Source organism: Podarcis muralis, chromosome 7 (assembly GCF_964188315.1).
Source record: "Podarcis muralis chromosome 7, rPodMur119.hap1.1, whole genome shotgun sequence".
NCBI lineage: Eukaryota > Metazoa > Chordata > Lepidosauria > Squamata > Lacertidae > Podarcis > Podarcis muralis.
Window position 1 is genome coordinate 75,381,417 of NC_135661.1, and position 17,770 is coordinate 75,399,186.

The following is a 17,770-nucleotide window of genomic DNA, read 5'->3' on the forward strand; positions in this document are numbered from 1 at the left end:
TCGCGGCACTGTTATTTTGAACCCCCTTAGGTTCCCTGCCCCATAGATTCCGCTCCCAGACTTTTGCAAACCTTGGGCTTTCCCCAAGCATACTCATGCCTCCCTCTCATTTGGTGCCAGTCCTGTTTTGGCCACATGGCCATCATAATGACCACAACGGCGAAACAAACTTGCTTCTGGGCTCAATTCAGATTGTTTTGACCTATAAAGTCTTGTGTGGTTCAGGACTGCAAGACCTCAAGGACTGACTGTCCTCATACGAACCGACCCAGACCCTGCTGTCATCATCTAAGTCCCTTCTTCGTGTACCCCCTCCATGGGAGCTTCGGACGGCAGCAACACAAGGAAGGCCTTTTCAATGGTAGCCCTACACTTGTTGAATACTCTCCCCAGGAGGCATACTTGGTACCAACTTTCTTTTCCTCTACCTAGGCTCTGACCCTAATATTTGTGTTTTTCAGTTTTTGTTGTCAGTTGGCTTTAATGGAAGTTGCTTTGTAAGTCACTGAGAAAAGCAAGTAACAAATATAATCTTTGTCACACGCACCCTTTTTTGTGATGGCACCATAGCCTCTTTTTGCTGTTCATGGAAGCCATTTTGTGCTGGCACTCACATCCCTTTTTATCAAAGCACACACACACCATAGCTGTAAATGTTTCCCTTTTTTAAAGGGAAATTCCCTTATTCCGAATAGGATTCCTCACAAGAAAAGGGAAAAGTTGACAGCTATCACACACACACACACACACACACACACACACACACACTAACACACAGTCACACACACTCAGCACTGGTATTAATAAGTTGGCACTGGACTTCCCTATTCATAGGTACACCAGCCTTCTCTGATTCAGTGCCCTCCAGATGTTTCTGGCAGCTGTGCTTTCTAGGCTGATGGGAATCCTAGAATCCTAGAGTTTGGAGGGGACCCTAAGGTCATCTAGTCCAACCCCCTGCAGTGCAGGAATCTCAGCTAGAACATCCATGACAGATGACCATCCAACCTCTGCTTAAAAACCTTCCGAGTCTGCCACCTTCTGAGGGACACCTTCCCACTGTCAAACAGCTCTTACTGCCACAAAGTTCTTCCTGATGTTTAGCCAGAATCTCCTTTCTTGTAAACTGCAGCCATCGGTTCGAGTCCTACCCTCCGGAGCTGGAGAAAACAAGCTTGCTCCGTCCTCCTTGTGACAGCCCTTTAGATATTTGAAGACTGTCATATCTCCTCTGCCAAAGCCTAGCCTTTAAAAACAGCGGTAACAGAGGTCACCAATGTGGCGTTCTCTATGGCCTGCGACTCCCATCCTCTGTGAATCTTGGCCATGTTGGCTGGGAATGATGAGAACTGTCGTTCAAAACCCCTGGAGGGCTACCCCTGGGTTATGAAATACAAGCACGGGGTCAAATACCCATTAAGTGGTAGCGGTGGAGCTGCCAGTCCTTCCTGCCTCGAGGAACCAGCCCTCAGTGATGGAAATGAGATGGCCGGGGGCCTTCAGGGACTGCCTGACAGGCAGAAATCTCATTGCTGCATCTTCATCCCAGGCCAAGCTTCCCCTGTTGGTTTCTGCCTGGCATGCCGCTGTGAAAAGCCCGGGGTCCTTCTGTGTTGTTAAGCGGAAAAGAAAGGGGGGAAAGATGGCTACCTTCACATCAGCCCCCCGCTGCCTCCTTAGAGGACGGCCCGGCACATAGGAACCTCGATGCCCACCCTACCCACCCCCTCCTGTTAGATTTATGGCCTTCTCCCATCCATGCCCCGCTCTCTTTCCCCACAGGGAGCCGGCCCATCCATTACAGCTTGTGGTGGCTGCTGGGCTCCCACTGAGCCAATTTTCATCCATCTTCCCCTGTCGTCGTCCCCCGCTGCCTCCCGGCTCTCCTCACTCAGCTCCCGCTAATGCAGCCCCTGGCATGTGGCCGATGCTGTTGTTCGGCTTTTAATTTACAAGGGCTCAGACCTGCAGGCCCCGCCGGCTTGGGGTTTGTTATATGGATGGTTTCAAAGAGCCGGAGATGGAGGGGAAGGGGCCGGATTAGACTGGGCAAATAAATCCAAGCGCGTTGCCTCTCTCTCTCTCATCTCGGGAGTGTTGACAGACAATAAAAGGGCTTGTGGAAGGAAATGAAAAGAGGAAGGGCTTGACTATTGAGAGGCGGCCTTGTTTGCCGCCTCATATCCCACATTATCAGCCTAAGGTGGGGAGGGCAGGGAAAGTCAAGATGCCAACATCATCCATGCTTTAACCGAATTAACCCGTAAGTTACCAATGGGATGATCCCCGCTGTTGTACTTCCAACACAAAAACACACATACACCAGATGTTTTGGACTACAACTCCCACCGTTCTCAGCCAGTGCAGCCAGCAGTCGAGGATGATGGGAGTTGTAGTCCAAAACCAGATGATGACAACATGCGTGCTGTGCCTCTATGGCTCTGGTAAAGGTAAAGGGACCCCTGACCGTTAGGTCCAGTTGCGGACAACTCTGGGGTTGCGGTGCTCATCTCGCTTTACTGGCCGAGGGAGCCAGTGTACAGCTTCCGGGTCATGTGGCCAGCATGACTAAGCCGCTTCTGGCGAACCAGAGCAGCGCACGGAAACGCTGTTTACCTTCCCGACAGAGTGGTACCTATTTATCTACTTGCACTTTGATGTGCTTTCGAACTGCTAGGTTGGCAGGAGCTGGGACCGAACAACAGGAGCTCATCCCATCGCGGGGATTCAAACTGCTAATCTTCTGATCGGCAAGTCCTAGGCTCTGTGGTTTAAACCACAGTGCCACCCGTGTCCCGTGGCTCTTGTAGTGCTTCTCTAAGTCTCATCCAAGAAACGCTCCCTCTGGTTGTTTCTTGAATGCAAAAAGGGCCAAGCTAGTTTGTGAGCCGACGCTGGGGATCAGAACTGTGAAATGTCCTCCAATTTTAGCTCCTGCTCTGGATCCGACCCCCTGTGCTTCCCTCGGCATGGCCTCCGGAGCAGATTGGGGGAAATGACAGGATTGGCACAGGTTTCATGGCATGCAGGTCACCGATTATAAGCTAAATGCATCAGGCAGGGCTCTTTGTCTGGATGCAGATAAACGCCTGTCAGGGCAGCTGTGCAGAAAGATGGAGGCCGAGACCAGAGCTTGTGAGCTGCTGGCAAATTCACTGGCCTCCCATTCTACTGTCGGGCGGGGAGAAGCTGTGTGGCAGGAGCAGTCCTGCCTGCCTGGTTCAGATTGTGTCAACAGCTCTGCTCCCAGATCTATTCAGGGTCGGTGGTGAGAAGGGCTCCCAGGAAATTGCTGCTATCCAAGACAGCCAGAATCTGCACACAGGAGGAATTATATGTTCTAAAAGATTTCCCTTTAAGTCTTGATCTTGCTTTTTTTCCTTCTCCCTCCTGTTCCCTTTTCCTCATGTGCTGTGTCACCTTTTTTTTTTTTAGTTGTAAGCCTGAGGGCAAGGTCTTTCTTACCACTATTATTTTTTATATTTGTAAGCTGCTCTGGAGCCTTTAACAAATGAATAAATGTGTCCCTATTACAGTCTGAGTGAATGACATGCAGGATATCTCACAGTCTCCGCCCGTTCCAGGAAGGGGCCCATTACAACAGGCCTTCCCTATAAAGTTACATCATTTAACCGGATTTTGAATTTATTTAAATGTATACAAATTTAAAGTAGCTGCCGGCAAGCTTTGGGACTGAGCTTTAGTATTGTTGTTCATGGCTATGTAGCATTAATTAGTGCTAATTAGAAACAGAGTCTTAATGTAGGCAATAGTTGTTTTTACGGAGAAAGTGAGTTGAAGGTTCTGTGAGAGAAGCATAATTTTCTATACAGTGCACATGTCAGTTCCTTTCAACCTGTTGTTGTCTCCATGCAAACAGGTTTGGCAGGTTTTTGAAATGCAAATCCTACAGAACCTGTGAAAAATAAAGGCTGACACCAGGGTAGGAATGGACAAATTCAGTGCTATTTTTCTAGAAAAAGAGGTGCTGCAACTCACCATGAATGCCTCCCTTTTTCTCTTATACAGTCATACCTCAGGTTACAGACACTTCAGGTTGTGTTTTTATGGGTTACGGACCGCCGAAACCTGGAAGTACTGGAACGGGTTACTTCTGGGTTTCAGCAGTCGCGCATGCGCAGAAGCATCAAATCGCAACCCGCATGTGCGCAGACACGCCGCTGTGGGTTGTGAACGTGCATCCCGGACAGATCACGTTCACAACCTGAGCGTCCACTGTAATGGCAATGGTGTCCACTTGAGAGGTGCTGGAATTCATTTCCAGTGAGTTCCTGCTGATAAAAGAGAGCCCTGGACAAAATCCATCAGTTTTAGTTTCTCTCCGTTTCTCATTTTTGCAAACTTATCCACACTTACTGCTTGGACTCTTCTTTCCAGGCACAGGTCTGCAATTTAAACCTCTGTGTTTTGGGTTCTCCTTTTTTTTTTGCACCAGAGCTTTCCCTGCAAAAACCTGCTCTTCACAGCTGAAGTGCAAAAAGTGGCAATTTGGGTTATAATAATAATTATTTGTACCCCGCCCATCTGGCTGGGTTTCCCCAGCCACTCTGGGCGGCTTCCAACAAAGATTAAAAATATATTAAAATGTCACCCATTAAAAACTTCCCTGAACAGAGCTGTCTTCTGATGTCTTCTAAATGTCAGGTAGCTGTTTATCTCTTTGACATCTGATGGGAGGGCATTGCACAGGGCGGGCGCCACTACCAAGAAGGCCCTCTGCCTGCTTCCCTGTAGCTTTGCTTCTTGCAGTGAGGGAACCGCCAGAAGGCCCTCAGCGCTGGGCCTCAGTGTCCGGGCTGAACGATGGGGGTGGAGACGCTCCTTCAGGTGTACTGGGCCAAGGCCGTTTAGGTTCTCTGTGGATTGCCATTTCAGTGGGATTTAGTGGGGAAAGTTCCAGAGCAAAAAAGAGAGAAAAGAGTGCTTGGATATGGAGCTTGAAAACGCAAGCCTTTTCTGGAAAGCACAGAGAAAACGTATGCATATATAAGCTCTTAAATGCAGTTCTCCTAATTTCTGCAGCAGTTTGTGATTTTTTAAAAAGTCTATGCGACATCATTATTTTGGCACAGATTTCTCCTAACAAACACATATTTTGCATGCACTTGCGACCAACATGGACCTTCCTGCAAAGTATTTCCCATAATATACAATACATTTTTGGATGTGCTTTCCACCTATATATCCATTTTTTTGCACACTTCTCTCTCTCCCCCCCCCCCCCATTCATTTTTGTTCACGTTGCTTGGTTGGAGAAAAAGTTCATCACGAAATCCGGGCAAGTGCAGATTTTCGAAGGATGGTTGTGTTTTGGTTCTTGCATTGCTTTGAGAAGTGCAAATTAGGTGGTCTCTTATTAAAATGCCAACTACATTGAGTTTTCTCCCTGGTCCTCACAGCAGGATCAGTCCTCACAAAGGCAACAATGGGCTTTGGCATTTGCAGAAGAAACAAATCAGATAGCTCTGCGGTACTTTCACATCTCTCGAAAAGGCCATTGTCTTTTTCCAGCAATGGGATAAAAGAGAAGAAAAAGACTTTTATCTCCCATGTCTGAGGCTGATAGGAGTTAAAATGCAAAACATCTAGAGGAGGCCAACCTGGGAAAGGCTGATGTAGAAGAACTTTTCTGTGTGTGGATACGAGTTCTTGTTTCAAGTGATTATTGCCGCTGAACCACACGAGTGTTAGCAAAAAAATATAATAATCTCATTCTCCCCTCTCTTCATTTTCAGTTCCCTTATTTCCTGCTCTGCCTTCATCTCCTCTGGCTGTGCGAGTGGGGGACTCTGTTTCTCTCCCGGTCCCATTTGCCTTACCCCCCTCTCACTCTCAAACCACCATTATCTGGAGGCAAAATGCAACCAACATAGCAATGGGAACCTTGAGACCCAACTTCACTGTTGTGGTAGCAGACAGATTCCATCCTCGGTTCAGCGTGCTCCCTGGGAGTGGGAACCTCAGTATCACGGCCGTGACGACCTCAGATTCTGGCATCTACACGGTGGAGATCTCCCCGCTAGGGAATGCGGTACAGAAAGGCAACATCGCTGTCACGGTGTACGGTGAGTACTGGTGTTTTGCCACTGTGGATGGGCGAGTCCGTAGCTTAAGTGCCTTTCCTGTCTCTGGCTCCAGCCTCTCACAAAGTCTGGCCACATCTTCACCATATATTTAAAGCACTACTGTACCACTTTGATGGGACACGGGTGGCGCTGCGGGTTAAACCACAGAGCCTAGGACTTGCTGATCAGAAGGTTGGCAGTTCGAATCCCCGCGACGGGGTGAGCTCCCGTTGCTCGGTCCCTGCTCCTGCCAACCTAGCAGTTCAAAAGCAGGTCAAAGTGCAAGTAGATAAATAGGTACCGCTCCAGCGGGAAGGTAAACGGCGTTTCCGTGCGCTGCTGTGGTTCGCCAGAAGCGGCTTAGTCATGCTGGCCACATGACCTGGAAGCTGTATGCCGGCTCCCTCGGCCAATAAAGCGAGATGAGCGCCGCAACCCCAGAGTCGGTCACAACTGGACCTAATGGTCGGGGGTCCTTTTACCTTTACCTTACCACTTTGACAGCCAAAGAACTCTGGGAAACGCAGCTTGTTAAAAGTGCTGGGATTCATTAGGAGGCAGTCTTAAAATTATTATCAGTGCATTTTCCCTCTTAAAAATTGTTTAGGGGTACTCTCATTTTCCTACTCATATTGAAATACTGCCCCTCAATGAGGCCAAACTTAGATTCACAAAATGTTTAGGGGTATGCGTATCCCTGTGTCCCCCCAGAAAAAAACACTGATGATTATTATTATCAATTTCATTTCTGTACCACTCAAAGTGGTTTATAGCATATTAGGCACCAGGGTTTTAACTTTTTTTTTACAAACTTATGTTCCTGTAGCTTAGTTAGATGAACTTTTGGCTGAAAACAAAGGAATGAACAGTCATTTCCAAATCTTTTTTTTTTGGGGGGGGGAGGTGGAACGTCACCCCTAAATCCATAAATCAATTTTTGTATATGTAACTGTGTAATATGTAATATGCATAGCATGTATTATAATACAGGAAAAAATAGAGCTTGCAAATTTTCTAATGCTTGTACACTGTTTTGTACATTGTACAATGCACAACACTTCTTATTGCTTAGAATAAATCAAAGCTGCAGTTTGCCTTTGTTTCTGCTGCAAGCACTGTGAAGTTCCCACATCACTTTGATTGCGTGTTCTGCACAGTGATTACTTCTTGGTATCTGGAGTATGGATGGCTCCTGCTTCCAGTGATTCTCCAATACTGTTTTAGGAAGTTCCAGACAGCTGTAAAAGTTCTAAACAGTTCCATAAAGTTTGTTTGTTTTTTAAGTGCTAATACTTATATTATAGTTTCGATTAGAATTAGGGTCTGAGCTGTGACTTGGGCTCAGTGCATGTCCTACATCCCTAGTCATTGATGAAGCATTGAAGAGAAGAGATGAGATAACAGAGGGCAGAGAGAGAGAGAGAGCAGGCCGGGGAAGTGACCAAATTATATAAATTGCTCCCCTTTACCTGACTGGGCACAGTGGGAGTGGCTCTCACGGGGAGAATTTTCTGTAGGCCCTATGAGATCCAACTTCCTCTCTGTGTGTGCTTTTCTAGCAATCAGAAGTAGTTGGTTTTGACTGCCTTGTTTTAGATATCCCACAAAAAATTTCCCTTCAACACTGGCAAGGGGATTGCACCTTCTGTTGCACCTGAAGCGCCAGGCCAGATCAGGGAGCTCAAGACTGTGTGGCAAGAAAGAGAAATGGCTTGTGAGGTAAAAGAGTATTGGGAAATGATCCACAATGAATTGAAAAAAATGTTTAAAATTATTCCCTCTCCCAACCCACCCACCCCCAGTCCTTTCTGTTGGAGATAATTCAGACTGAAATTCCCAGTTGTCAAAAAAGGTTATTTATGTATGCAGCAGCTGTGGCCCGTGTTTTGTTAGTCCCAAAATGGAAAACGAGCGAGGTCTCAACTAAAGAAGAATGGCAACTTAAGTTGACAGAATATGCACAACTCGCAGACTTGACATATAGAATAAGAGAACAAGAAGAACATACGTTTAGAGAAGATTGGCAAACATTTATTTGAATATATGGGAAATAACTGTGTACAGCTGAAAACGCTGGCAGCATTAACATAAATTCAACAGTGTAAACAAGTTTTGATGGATGCAATAGTGGAATACCTAATGGTAGAGTTTTTGTAAAATATGCGGGGATTTATGATATGTAAAATGAACCATGGAAAGAGAAGAAGGGAAGTCACTGATATCTTAAGGATGCAAAATGAGTATTTTAAACTGTAAAACAGAAAATTTAATAAAAATTAGATATATAAAAAAGAAAGAGAAACGGCTTGTGGCTGTTTTGGCCACCCACACCATCGCCTGCCTGAGGCAGCTGCCTCCCTTTGCCTAATGGCATGGCTGCTCTGGATCCTGACTGCTCTGGCCCGCAGATTGCCCTCTCTTCAGATTTATTTAACCCTGACCACGGAAACTCTTACATCTGCAGCGTCGCAAGCGACAAGGCAACACCTCACTGAAAGCAGGCTGCCCTGCTTCCTCTTGCAATGTCAGCACACCAGGGACACCCAATGCGCTGGTGTGCTAGGGCTGTGCACATAGCAGCGGAGTTTTCCTCAACATGCCCTCCGGCATTTCATGGTATGAAAACAGGGGCATGCTTGCAGAAATTCGCTTCCCATACCAGGGATCAGTGTCCCAGATGCGCTTGTGTGTTTCCAAAGACTCTGCAATTCCAGCATCACACTTGTTTTCATGTTTTCTGCACCAGAGACGGGCAAGCTCTCCCATGCTCATCTCAGATTAACTCAGAAATCAGCCAAGCACAAACAAAAGCAAAATAACAGACGGACTCTGACTTAACCGCCCCCCTCCCAAGTGAGGCCAGGGCTACTTCTTAATTCTTCTCCTGTTCCACGTAATGAAGCAATTTCACTCTATTATATTAAACTGAGGCAGAGTGAAGAGGCCCCGGTGGCAAAAACTGGCCCAAAGGTAGAAGGTCCTTCGCTGTCAAAGCTGCCAGTCCATCCTTGGGCTGCAGGGACAAAAGCCAAGAGCGAGGATGCCCTGCAAGTCCACGTAAAAGAGGCTTTCCCAGTGGTGCTGGTGCCCTTTGGGACTTGTGGAGTGGAAGGCTGGGAGCCCAGCAGTAGGTGGCGCCAGAGCCCACAACAGGAAGAGACAACTAAACCCCAGTTAGGTTCCCCATCCCTCCTCCTGCTTTCTACAAGGGGCATAACTGAGACTAAGGAAGAGGAAGTTTGATAGGCGGGGACACCGCTTGGACTGGTTGGAAGTAGGAAGGCAGGCAGGTGGGAGCCTGTCTAGGGCTGTCTGGGATTGATGGAGCAGTCCTCTGTTTATAAGGAGTCCCGTATTGATGAGCTGCCCAAGTCTGATCTAAATGCAAAGATGGCCTCGGAGTGGCCCAACAATACTTAGCTCCTAGACTGCAGAGAGTGCAGGCACACATGTCACTGGGTCGCAGATGTCAACATTGTGGTGGAGGTGCATTGTCTTTCTATGTAAATCGACATTTCAAAATGTGCAGCTGTGCCTATAAAGTAGCATGTGCAAATCACCTTCATATTGAGTGGGGTGTGTGTGTGTCCTCATTTGCCCTCTTAGGCTGCCTAGATGGGGCAGCATCACCCTCTTTCACTGCACAGGGGACAATTAAGTAAGTTGCAAGGGAGGGGGAGCAAGCCAGTGTCCCAGAGATGTCTTGCAGGGGATGCTTTTCCATGCCTTCCTCCGTTATTGCCCCCACAGCCTGAGGGTGGAGTGGCTGGGTTTGGCAGCTGAGGATCATGGTATGTTGACAGATCTGTCAGTGTGTGTGATGGGTGTGGCAAAGTCAGTGGGTGGGCTTAGCAAGAGGGAGGGGGTGAGGTGGCATGGGAGGTTGGCGCAGTGCAAACGCATTGGCAGGAGGGCTGGATTGGCTTCGCTGCTGCTTTTGCACCCTACCAACCTCCCTGCCACCTCCCCATCTCCCTCTCAATAACCAACAGTGACCTACTTGCTGGGAAGCCAGTACCTTGCGAGTTGCTTCTAGCTGGTGACCTCCAGCTACCAATCTGTCCCAGCCCTAGAGACTTCTGTCCCCTGCAAGGAGTCTCTGGTTAGATGATTCCTGGCTGACAACGGCTTTGCTAGCTCAGAGAGCTCTCTCTCCTTGCCACGCAAAACCTTTCACAGTCAGGGAAGCCAGAGATTCTTCTGAGGCTCAGATTTTCATTGGACGTCGAGAAGAATACAGGGACGTGAAGTTTTCCTCTCCCTCTGAGGAAGTGTAAAACTCACCTCTCCTTTTGAGCCTTAGCTGAACAAGCCTCCAGAGTTGCTTTTTCAAAACCTAGCTTGGGGGAACTCTGCTGCCACCTCTATTCTGCACCTGCCTGATATGAACCGGGGCATCCAGACTGCAAATAGGTGCAAACTTAGGAACCTGTTACTAATGCACAAAGACTGGAGCTGGGAAGAAACACTTCTGAATTCACAGCTCCATTGGGAAGGGAGTGGGAATTAGTGGCTACAGCAGGGGTAGCCAGTGTGGCACTCTGCGGATGTTGTTGGACTACAACTCCCATCATCCCTGAGCATTGGCCATGCTGGTGGGAGTTGGAGTCTGACAATATTGGGGCGGGGGGTGGTCCATGCTGGTTATTTCTGGGCTAGTTATTTCTTGGTTTGCTAGACCTATGGTTGTGGGAGCAGCTCCCACTTCCAATTCCCGTATTTACTTATTTTCCAGAGGAGGTGGGCAATGTCTCTGTGACCCCACCCTTTGCGGTGGTGACAGAAGGAGACAGCTCGGTGGCCCTGAACTGCACCCCAGTCCGAGGCTCTGTCTCCTGGACCAAGGATGGGGAAAACCTAGAAGAAAACCCCCGATTCTTGCGCTCGGCTGGTTCCTTGCAAATCAGAAACCCTCTACGTACTGATGCGGGCGTCTATCGCTGTACTATCACCAACCCTTTTGGCAACGGAACTGGCACCGCCAACCTTACTGTCTATTGTGAGTACACACTAGAGATTACCGTTTTTATATACTGACGTATTGTACCCTTGTGGTTGGACGTAAACTGTGGACAGCCAGCTACATATACCTGCTGAGCCACTCATCTTCCTGGGTGGCCTTGGGCCAGTCGCTGGCTCTCAGCCTAGTCCAGCTCACTGAGGCCAGGTATTCTTTCTTGAGTTTCTCAGACAAAGGGTGGGATAAAAATGTAGCAAATAATAACTTTTTTTGTGTGCTTATTGAATTTGTATACCGCCTTTCACCCAAAGATCACAGGGTGGTTTATAGCATCAAAACACACAAACAAAAACACATAACTAAATAACTTTTAGACTTCTAGGGAGCCCTGCTCCTAAAGATCACAGAGGCAAGCTGACAATGTACTTGAGGACTTGCCTGGTATCTGTGCTTATTCATTCCTTGGGTATTTATTACCTGATTTTCAAGCTAAAAACCAGTCACTTTTTTTTAAAAAAATGTATACAGTAGTACCTTGGTTTGCATATGTCTTGGTTTGCATACATTTTGGATTACAAACACGTCAAACCCAGAAGTGCGTGTCCCAGTTTGCAACCTTTTTTTGGATTACGAACAAAAATTTTTGGAGGCCCCATTGGCGAAAGCGCGCCTTGGGTTACAACCTGTTTGGGTTTACAAACGGACCTCCGGGACAGATTATGGTTGTAAACCAAGGTACCACTGTACTGCCCTTCATCCAAGGATCATAGAGTAGTTTACAGTATAAAAACACAGAAATACATAACGCAATAACAAACAAAACAATGACCCTCAAACACAGAGTTTAAAAAGCCTTACATTGTTTAATTAGCCAAAGGCCTGGGGGAAGAGGAATGTTTTCGCCTGTCGCCTATTATTGATGATGTCATCATAACGAAAGGAATAATGAAGCATAGCTCATTTGGTAGAGCATGAGTCTCTAAATATTACAGACCCCCCCAAGTGTCCCTTTTTTTCCAGGGATATCCCTGATTTAAAGAAGCCATCCCAGTTTCTCATTTGATCCCAGAATGTCCCGCTTTTCCTTAGGACGTCCCTATTTTCATTGGAGAAAGGTTGGAGGGTATGGCGTTATCTGACCCCCGAGCCGTCTGAAGGCAATCCTGTATAGGAAAGTGTTTTTTTTAATGTTTAACATTTGGTTGGCTCCTGTGAAAACAGGATACTGGGCTAGATGTCCTTAAGGAAGGTTTACCAGAGTTCGATTGGCTGCTTGAAGGGAGATGTGGCTTAAGGACCAGTCACACGCCCATCCTGCTTCGAGACAGCTGCTCTCCTCTTCTTCCTCCTCCTCCTCCTGGTCGCTGGCGAAGACCACGTAGTCAGAATCATTCACAGGAGTTCATGCACTGATTCTGCACACTTACTTCCTCTCCCTCCCCCCTCCCTTGCATGTGCTTGCGGCCAGCAACCTCGGCCAGCCTTTCGCCGCGCTTCTCGCAGAGAAAGGGCAAACATCCCAGCCGCAAGCGGAAGGGACACTACTTAAGACGGCTGCGCTGCCTTTTACCCAGGTGGCTGGGCAAATACAGCTGACCGTAATGCACCTTTCTGCTGCTAAATGACCACTGAATGGCCACATTCGTCAGCGAGGTCGCAACCTGGATAACCGAAGCTGGGGAGAGGAGGCAGGTTCCCTGGCAGTTAAGCCTGACGGATAGATTGCCTGTTGTGTCTTTTTTTAAAAAACACCCTAGGAAATAGACATTTCATTGGTACTGTATTACATGGCTGTGTGGCTTTCATTCCTCTCAGATGGCCCAGAGACCCCGACGATTACCGTTTCCTCGTCGGAGCGGGACTCTGACGCGGGGAGTTTTGTGCTGGTGAACAGTACCGTGAACCTAACGTGCCTGGCGCCATCCGAGCCCCCGGCCAAGATGTACTGGAACGTGGCAGACGCTCAGGACCTCTACGTGCCTTCCTTGCCTGTCCTGCAGCTCCCCAAGGTGCAGCTGAATCAGGCCGGCTTGTATTCCTGCTTGGCCATCAATCAGCGCACGCAGCGCCGAGTTCGAAACACTCACCATCTCACTGTTGCCCGTGAGTTGAATTTGACGTCCGTCTTCCTGTTGCACTAAGAGGCGTTACTCTCAGCAGGGAGGGAGTCAGGCACAGGAGCATATTTCTGCACCAGAAAGGTTTGCATGTGGGGAGCTGCAGCAAAATGTTGCAGTGTGGAATGCCCCCCCCCCTTTCAGGAGCCCATCAAGTTCCAACCCCCAGTTTTCCAGGGCGGAGTGGGGGGTGGATAGTGGCTGTGCTCTTGTAAACCAAGAAATCCAGACAATTCTCTCTATTTTTTTCATATCTGTGTGATTCTTTCTCCACTCTTCTCTTCCAGGATTAACTAATAATTTCATACTTGTTATAATTTTATTATTTCTACTGCCTTCAGATGTCTGAAGGTCTGCCCTCAGGTGTCTTCTAAAATTCAGATAGTTGTTTATTTCCTTGACATCTGATGGGAGGGCATTCCACAGGGCGGGCGCCACTACCAAGAAGGCCCTCTGCCTGGTTCCCTGTGGCTTCACTTCTCGCAATGAAGGAACCACCAGAAGGTCCTCGGAGCTGGACCTCAGTGTCTGGGCTGAGCAATGGGGGTGAAGACATTCCTTCTCCTACCCTTAATGGTTATTCAACATTCTGTGGTCACCGAGCAGGCTCATCCCCATTGAGTTGTGTCGGGTGCACACCCCATTTAGAATTCATTTTTTAAATGTTGTTCTGCAAACCTTGGGTTCCCCCCAAGCCTGTCGATACTTCGCTCTTGTGTGGGTGCCACTACCTCAGAGCTTCACTCAGAGCTTTACCATCAGGAGTAAATGATACCAGTTTCCCTCTCAAGGCCTTCCCCAAAGAGCCCTAGGAATTATAATTTGGTGAGTTGCTAGGTTTCCATTGTTGAGTTCCCCAGCCTTGTCAAAGAGCCCAGATTTTACCAGAAGTGGAATGACTGTTAAACCAGTGGAAGTCTGGTGTAGAGAGATGCCTTTTCCTCTACAGCATAAGTAGCTACTGTGGCAACTTCCAGCATCTCTGACCATTGCCCATATTGGGGTTGATGGGAAATGAAGTCTAAAACATCTGGAGGGCTTATACTTTGCTTTACATCTACATGAAATCTTCCTTCTCTTTTGATCTGGCTTCTGTTGAACTAAATTCACTGCCTTTGCCTTTTAGGCAGGCATCTTTCATGCTTAGGTTTTTGTTTTTGTTTTAACCTCAGCTATTATTAACACAAGCTTACCCTGCTATGTGACCCAGTTTGATGTTTTCTCCTCCCTTTAATGTTTTTTTATCTCAGATTTTTTTATTATTATTATGAAGTTATGTTGATTTTGTTACGCATTCTGCTTTAAGAAGGTTTCTCCTGTTTCTTAATTTAGGGGCTTGGCCTCTCCTAGAAACCCCCACCCCCCATGGCAGCCATTTTATGAAATGCCACATACCCCATGGCAGCCATTTTATGACTGGCGCCCGACACACTTCCTCAAAATTCCAAATGTGCCCACTGGCCCAGCAAGGTTGGCATGCCCTGGCTAAAAATACCTAACCAGCCCACCTCTTTTCCCTCACCTTGCCCTATCTCCCATTTAGCAAGAGCTGGTTCTGATAGCCGCATGCGTGAAGATCTTTTTCCTGGTTATGAAATAATCTGTCTCTCTGAATACAGCCAATCAGATTTGTGTTTATGGTTGAGTTATCTCTTTCTTTCTCCCCCCTTAGAACGACCCTTTGGATCCCCCCGTTGCTCTGTGGCCTCAGCAGACAATGGTACCGCTTTGCGTTTCATTTGTTCCTGGCCTGGTGGCTCCCCTACCCCACAGTTGACCTTCCGGGGGCTCCCAGGACACGAGGAGGAGGTCAGCACCTCCAACTTGCAGCGATTGCTGGTCTCTCCCTTCCCAGCTGAGCTCAGTGGCAGCAAAATCATCTGTCTCGGACGCCATATGACCGGGCAGGGCAATTGCAGCTTGATTCCAGGTGAGACTAGCAACTACAAAACTGGTTACCATAATCCTCCACAAGGAGGAACCGGAAGGCAAGATATGGGTTCTGGTTCTGGTGTAGTATTGTGGTGTAGCAGTCAGAGTGTTGGACTAGGACCTGGCAGACCAGGGTTCAAATTTCCATTGGGCCATGGAGCACACAGGGTGCCCTTGAGACAACCGTGGTCTCTCAGCATGACCTACCTCAAAGTGTTTCTGTGAGGATAAAATGGGGATGGAGGGATCCTGTATGTTGCTTCGAGCTCCTTGGAGGAAAAGGTGGGCTGTGAATGTTAACAATAAGTGAGCTGTTACCAGCAAATGATGGGGTGCTTGGTGCATGGTTTAGGGGTGTAGACCCCCATTAAGAGGGCTTAGCTAGTTAGAACCAGTGAGATTCAGAGGGCAGAGTTTTGCAGTTGGTTAGAAAGAGAGATGCTCACTTGCTGATCTTTGTTCCAGTCAATTTCTCTCATCCTAACCTACCTCACGGGATTGTTGTGAGGATAAAATGGAGTAGGCCCAATATTTGTTGTCTTGAAATCCTTGGAGGAAGAAGATACAAATGTTATGAATAATACTAAAAAGGGGCACTGAAACTGAAAAGAACAAACTCACTATATTAGGTAAAATGGACATTACAAATCCAACTTGTTATAGGTTTGGGGGGATCAGTCTGGATGATATCCACGGGTTTCTTCCAGACACGTGATTCTGTATCAAGGTGGCTTAGAATCTAGTAGATGAAGCTGCTGAAACAGCCAGAGCAATTTCTTTACAAGATCATGGCCTTAGTCAAGTACTTCCATCAACATGTCCAAAAAAGTTGCCCTGTTACCATGGAGACAAATGGATAAGCATTTTCCCACCTCACTGGGCTGGATGCCACATCATCCTAGGATGTAGAACAATAAGCCAATGATGTGAGAGAGTTTTTGGCTGATGCCGAAAACTTCAGACACAGTGGCTTAGGGCTCTCCTTGGAAACCCAGCTGAGAAGCGAGATCTGTTAGAGCACCTTCATCCTACACTCAGGTTGCATATATGTGTAAATAAAGTAGATATCCTAAAGACATCACAGTCTGGGAATACTCTAAAGACACCACAGTCTGATGATGATGTGACTAACATATGGAGCTGCATTATGCTGGTACATCAAGCTGACTGTTGTCTATGCTGACTAGTAGCAGGGTGGCGCTGTGGGTTAAACCACAGAGCCTAGAACTTGCCGATTAGAAGGTCGGCAGTTAGAATCCCCACAATGGGGTGAGCTCCCGTTGCTCAGTCCCAGCTCCTGCCAACCTAGCAGTTCAAAAGCATGTCAAAGTACAAGTAGATAAATAGGTACCACTCCAGTGGGAAGGTAAACGGCTTTTCCGTGCACTGCTCTGGTTCTCCAGAAGCGGCTTAGTCATGAATCATAGAATCATAGAGTTGGAATAGACCACAAGGGCCATCGAGTCCAACCCCCTGCCAAGCAGGAAACACCATCAGAGTACTCCTGACATATGGTTGTCAAGCCTCTGCTTAAAGACCTCCAAAGAAGGAGACTCCACCACACTCCTTGGCAGCAAATTCCACTGTCGAACAGCTCTTACTGTCAGGAAGTTCTTCCTAATGTTTAGGTGGAATCTTCTTTCTTGTAGTTTGGATCCATTGCTCCGTGTCCGCTTCTCTGGAGCAGCAGAAAACAATGCTGGCCACATGCTGGCCACATGACCTGGAAGCTGTACGCCGGCTCCCTCGGCCAATAAAGCGAGATGAGCACCGCAACCCCAGAGTCGGCCACAACTGGACCTAATGGTCAGGGGTCCCTTTACCCTTACCTTAGCAGCTCTCCAGGGGTCTCTCTTCAGAAAGGGATTATCTCCCAGCCCTGCCTGGAGATGTCAAGGATTGGACCTGGGTTCTTCTGCATGCAGAGCAGATGCCTACTACTGAGCTTTACCTTGTCTTCTATTTTCAGAAAGTTTTGTTTACCAGCATAACCGGCTTCCCTCCCCTCCCCCTAATCTCCCACCACAGAAGCTCCCTCAGGAGTTTTTCTCTCATTCTGGACATACAGCAGCACCGAAGAGTCCGTTACCATGGAACTGCATTGCCAAGGCACCTTCAACCCTGTGGAGATTGACTGGTTTCGGAATAAGGGGTCTCTCATTCCTGTCGGAGGCCGTTACCACCTGAACCCCGATCGAACGCAGCTCACCATCTGGAACTTCACTTCCCCAGATGACCTGGGCGATTACAGTGCCACCTGCTATAATCCGCTGGGATCCCAACGTTCAAACCTCACCATCCTTGGTGAGAGCTCCTTCTACCACCACTGAAGTCCTATTTTCTATATCTATTTCTTTTCATGGGTTCCTAACACCAGCCTTTTGCTCTCTGCTGTAAATAGCAGCCAGGCAGCTACATTAGGTGGGGAAAGAGCAAGTGTAGTAGCCACCATTTTGGTTCCTGGCAATGAAGTGTGAGAAGCTGGAATGTGTGCATGGGGACACCATTTTGAATGAGGGCATGGATGCTCACTTTTCAAAACAAAGCAAGATTTGGGAGAGAAACAACCAATATGTCTTTTTAAACCATCCACGTCCATTCTGAGGGAGGGGCTGTATTGGGTGGCAGGGCAGTTCTTGGCTTGAGGAATGATTTGGATAGAGCCAGTGTGGTGT

The 17,770-nt window shown here is 47.7% G+C and overlaps 1 protein-coding gene across 2 annotated transcripts in view; it reads left to right on the forward strand.

The window, feature by feature from the left end:
* The window catches only part of VSIG10L (V-set and immunoglobulin domain containing 10 like), a 35,862-nt gene that overhangs the window by 5,959 nt on the left and 12,133 nt on the right, over positions 1–17,770 (forward strand). Inside the window, exons 2-6 of one of the 2 annotated variants that reach the window (XM_028742526.2) lie at positions 5,757–6,086; positions 10,822–11,085; positions 12,862–13,149; positions 14,836–15,093; positions 17,124–17,399. In XM_028742526.2, the coding sequence (XP_028598359.2) occupies positions 5,757–6,086; positions 10,822–11,085; positions 12,862–13,149; positions 14,836–15,093; positions 17,124–17,399 (1,416 nt within the window). The remainder of the gene's footprint in view (positions 1–5,756; positions 6,087–10,821; positions 11,086–12,861; positions 13,150–14,835; positions 15,094–17,123; positions 17,400–17,770) is intronic. The other variant, XM_077932148.1, reaches the window with a different exon arrangement.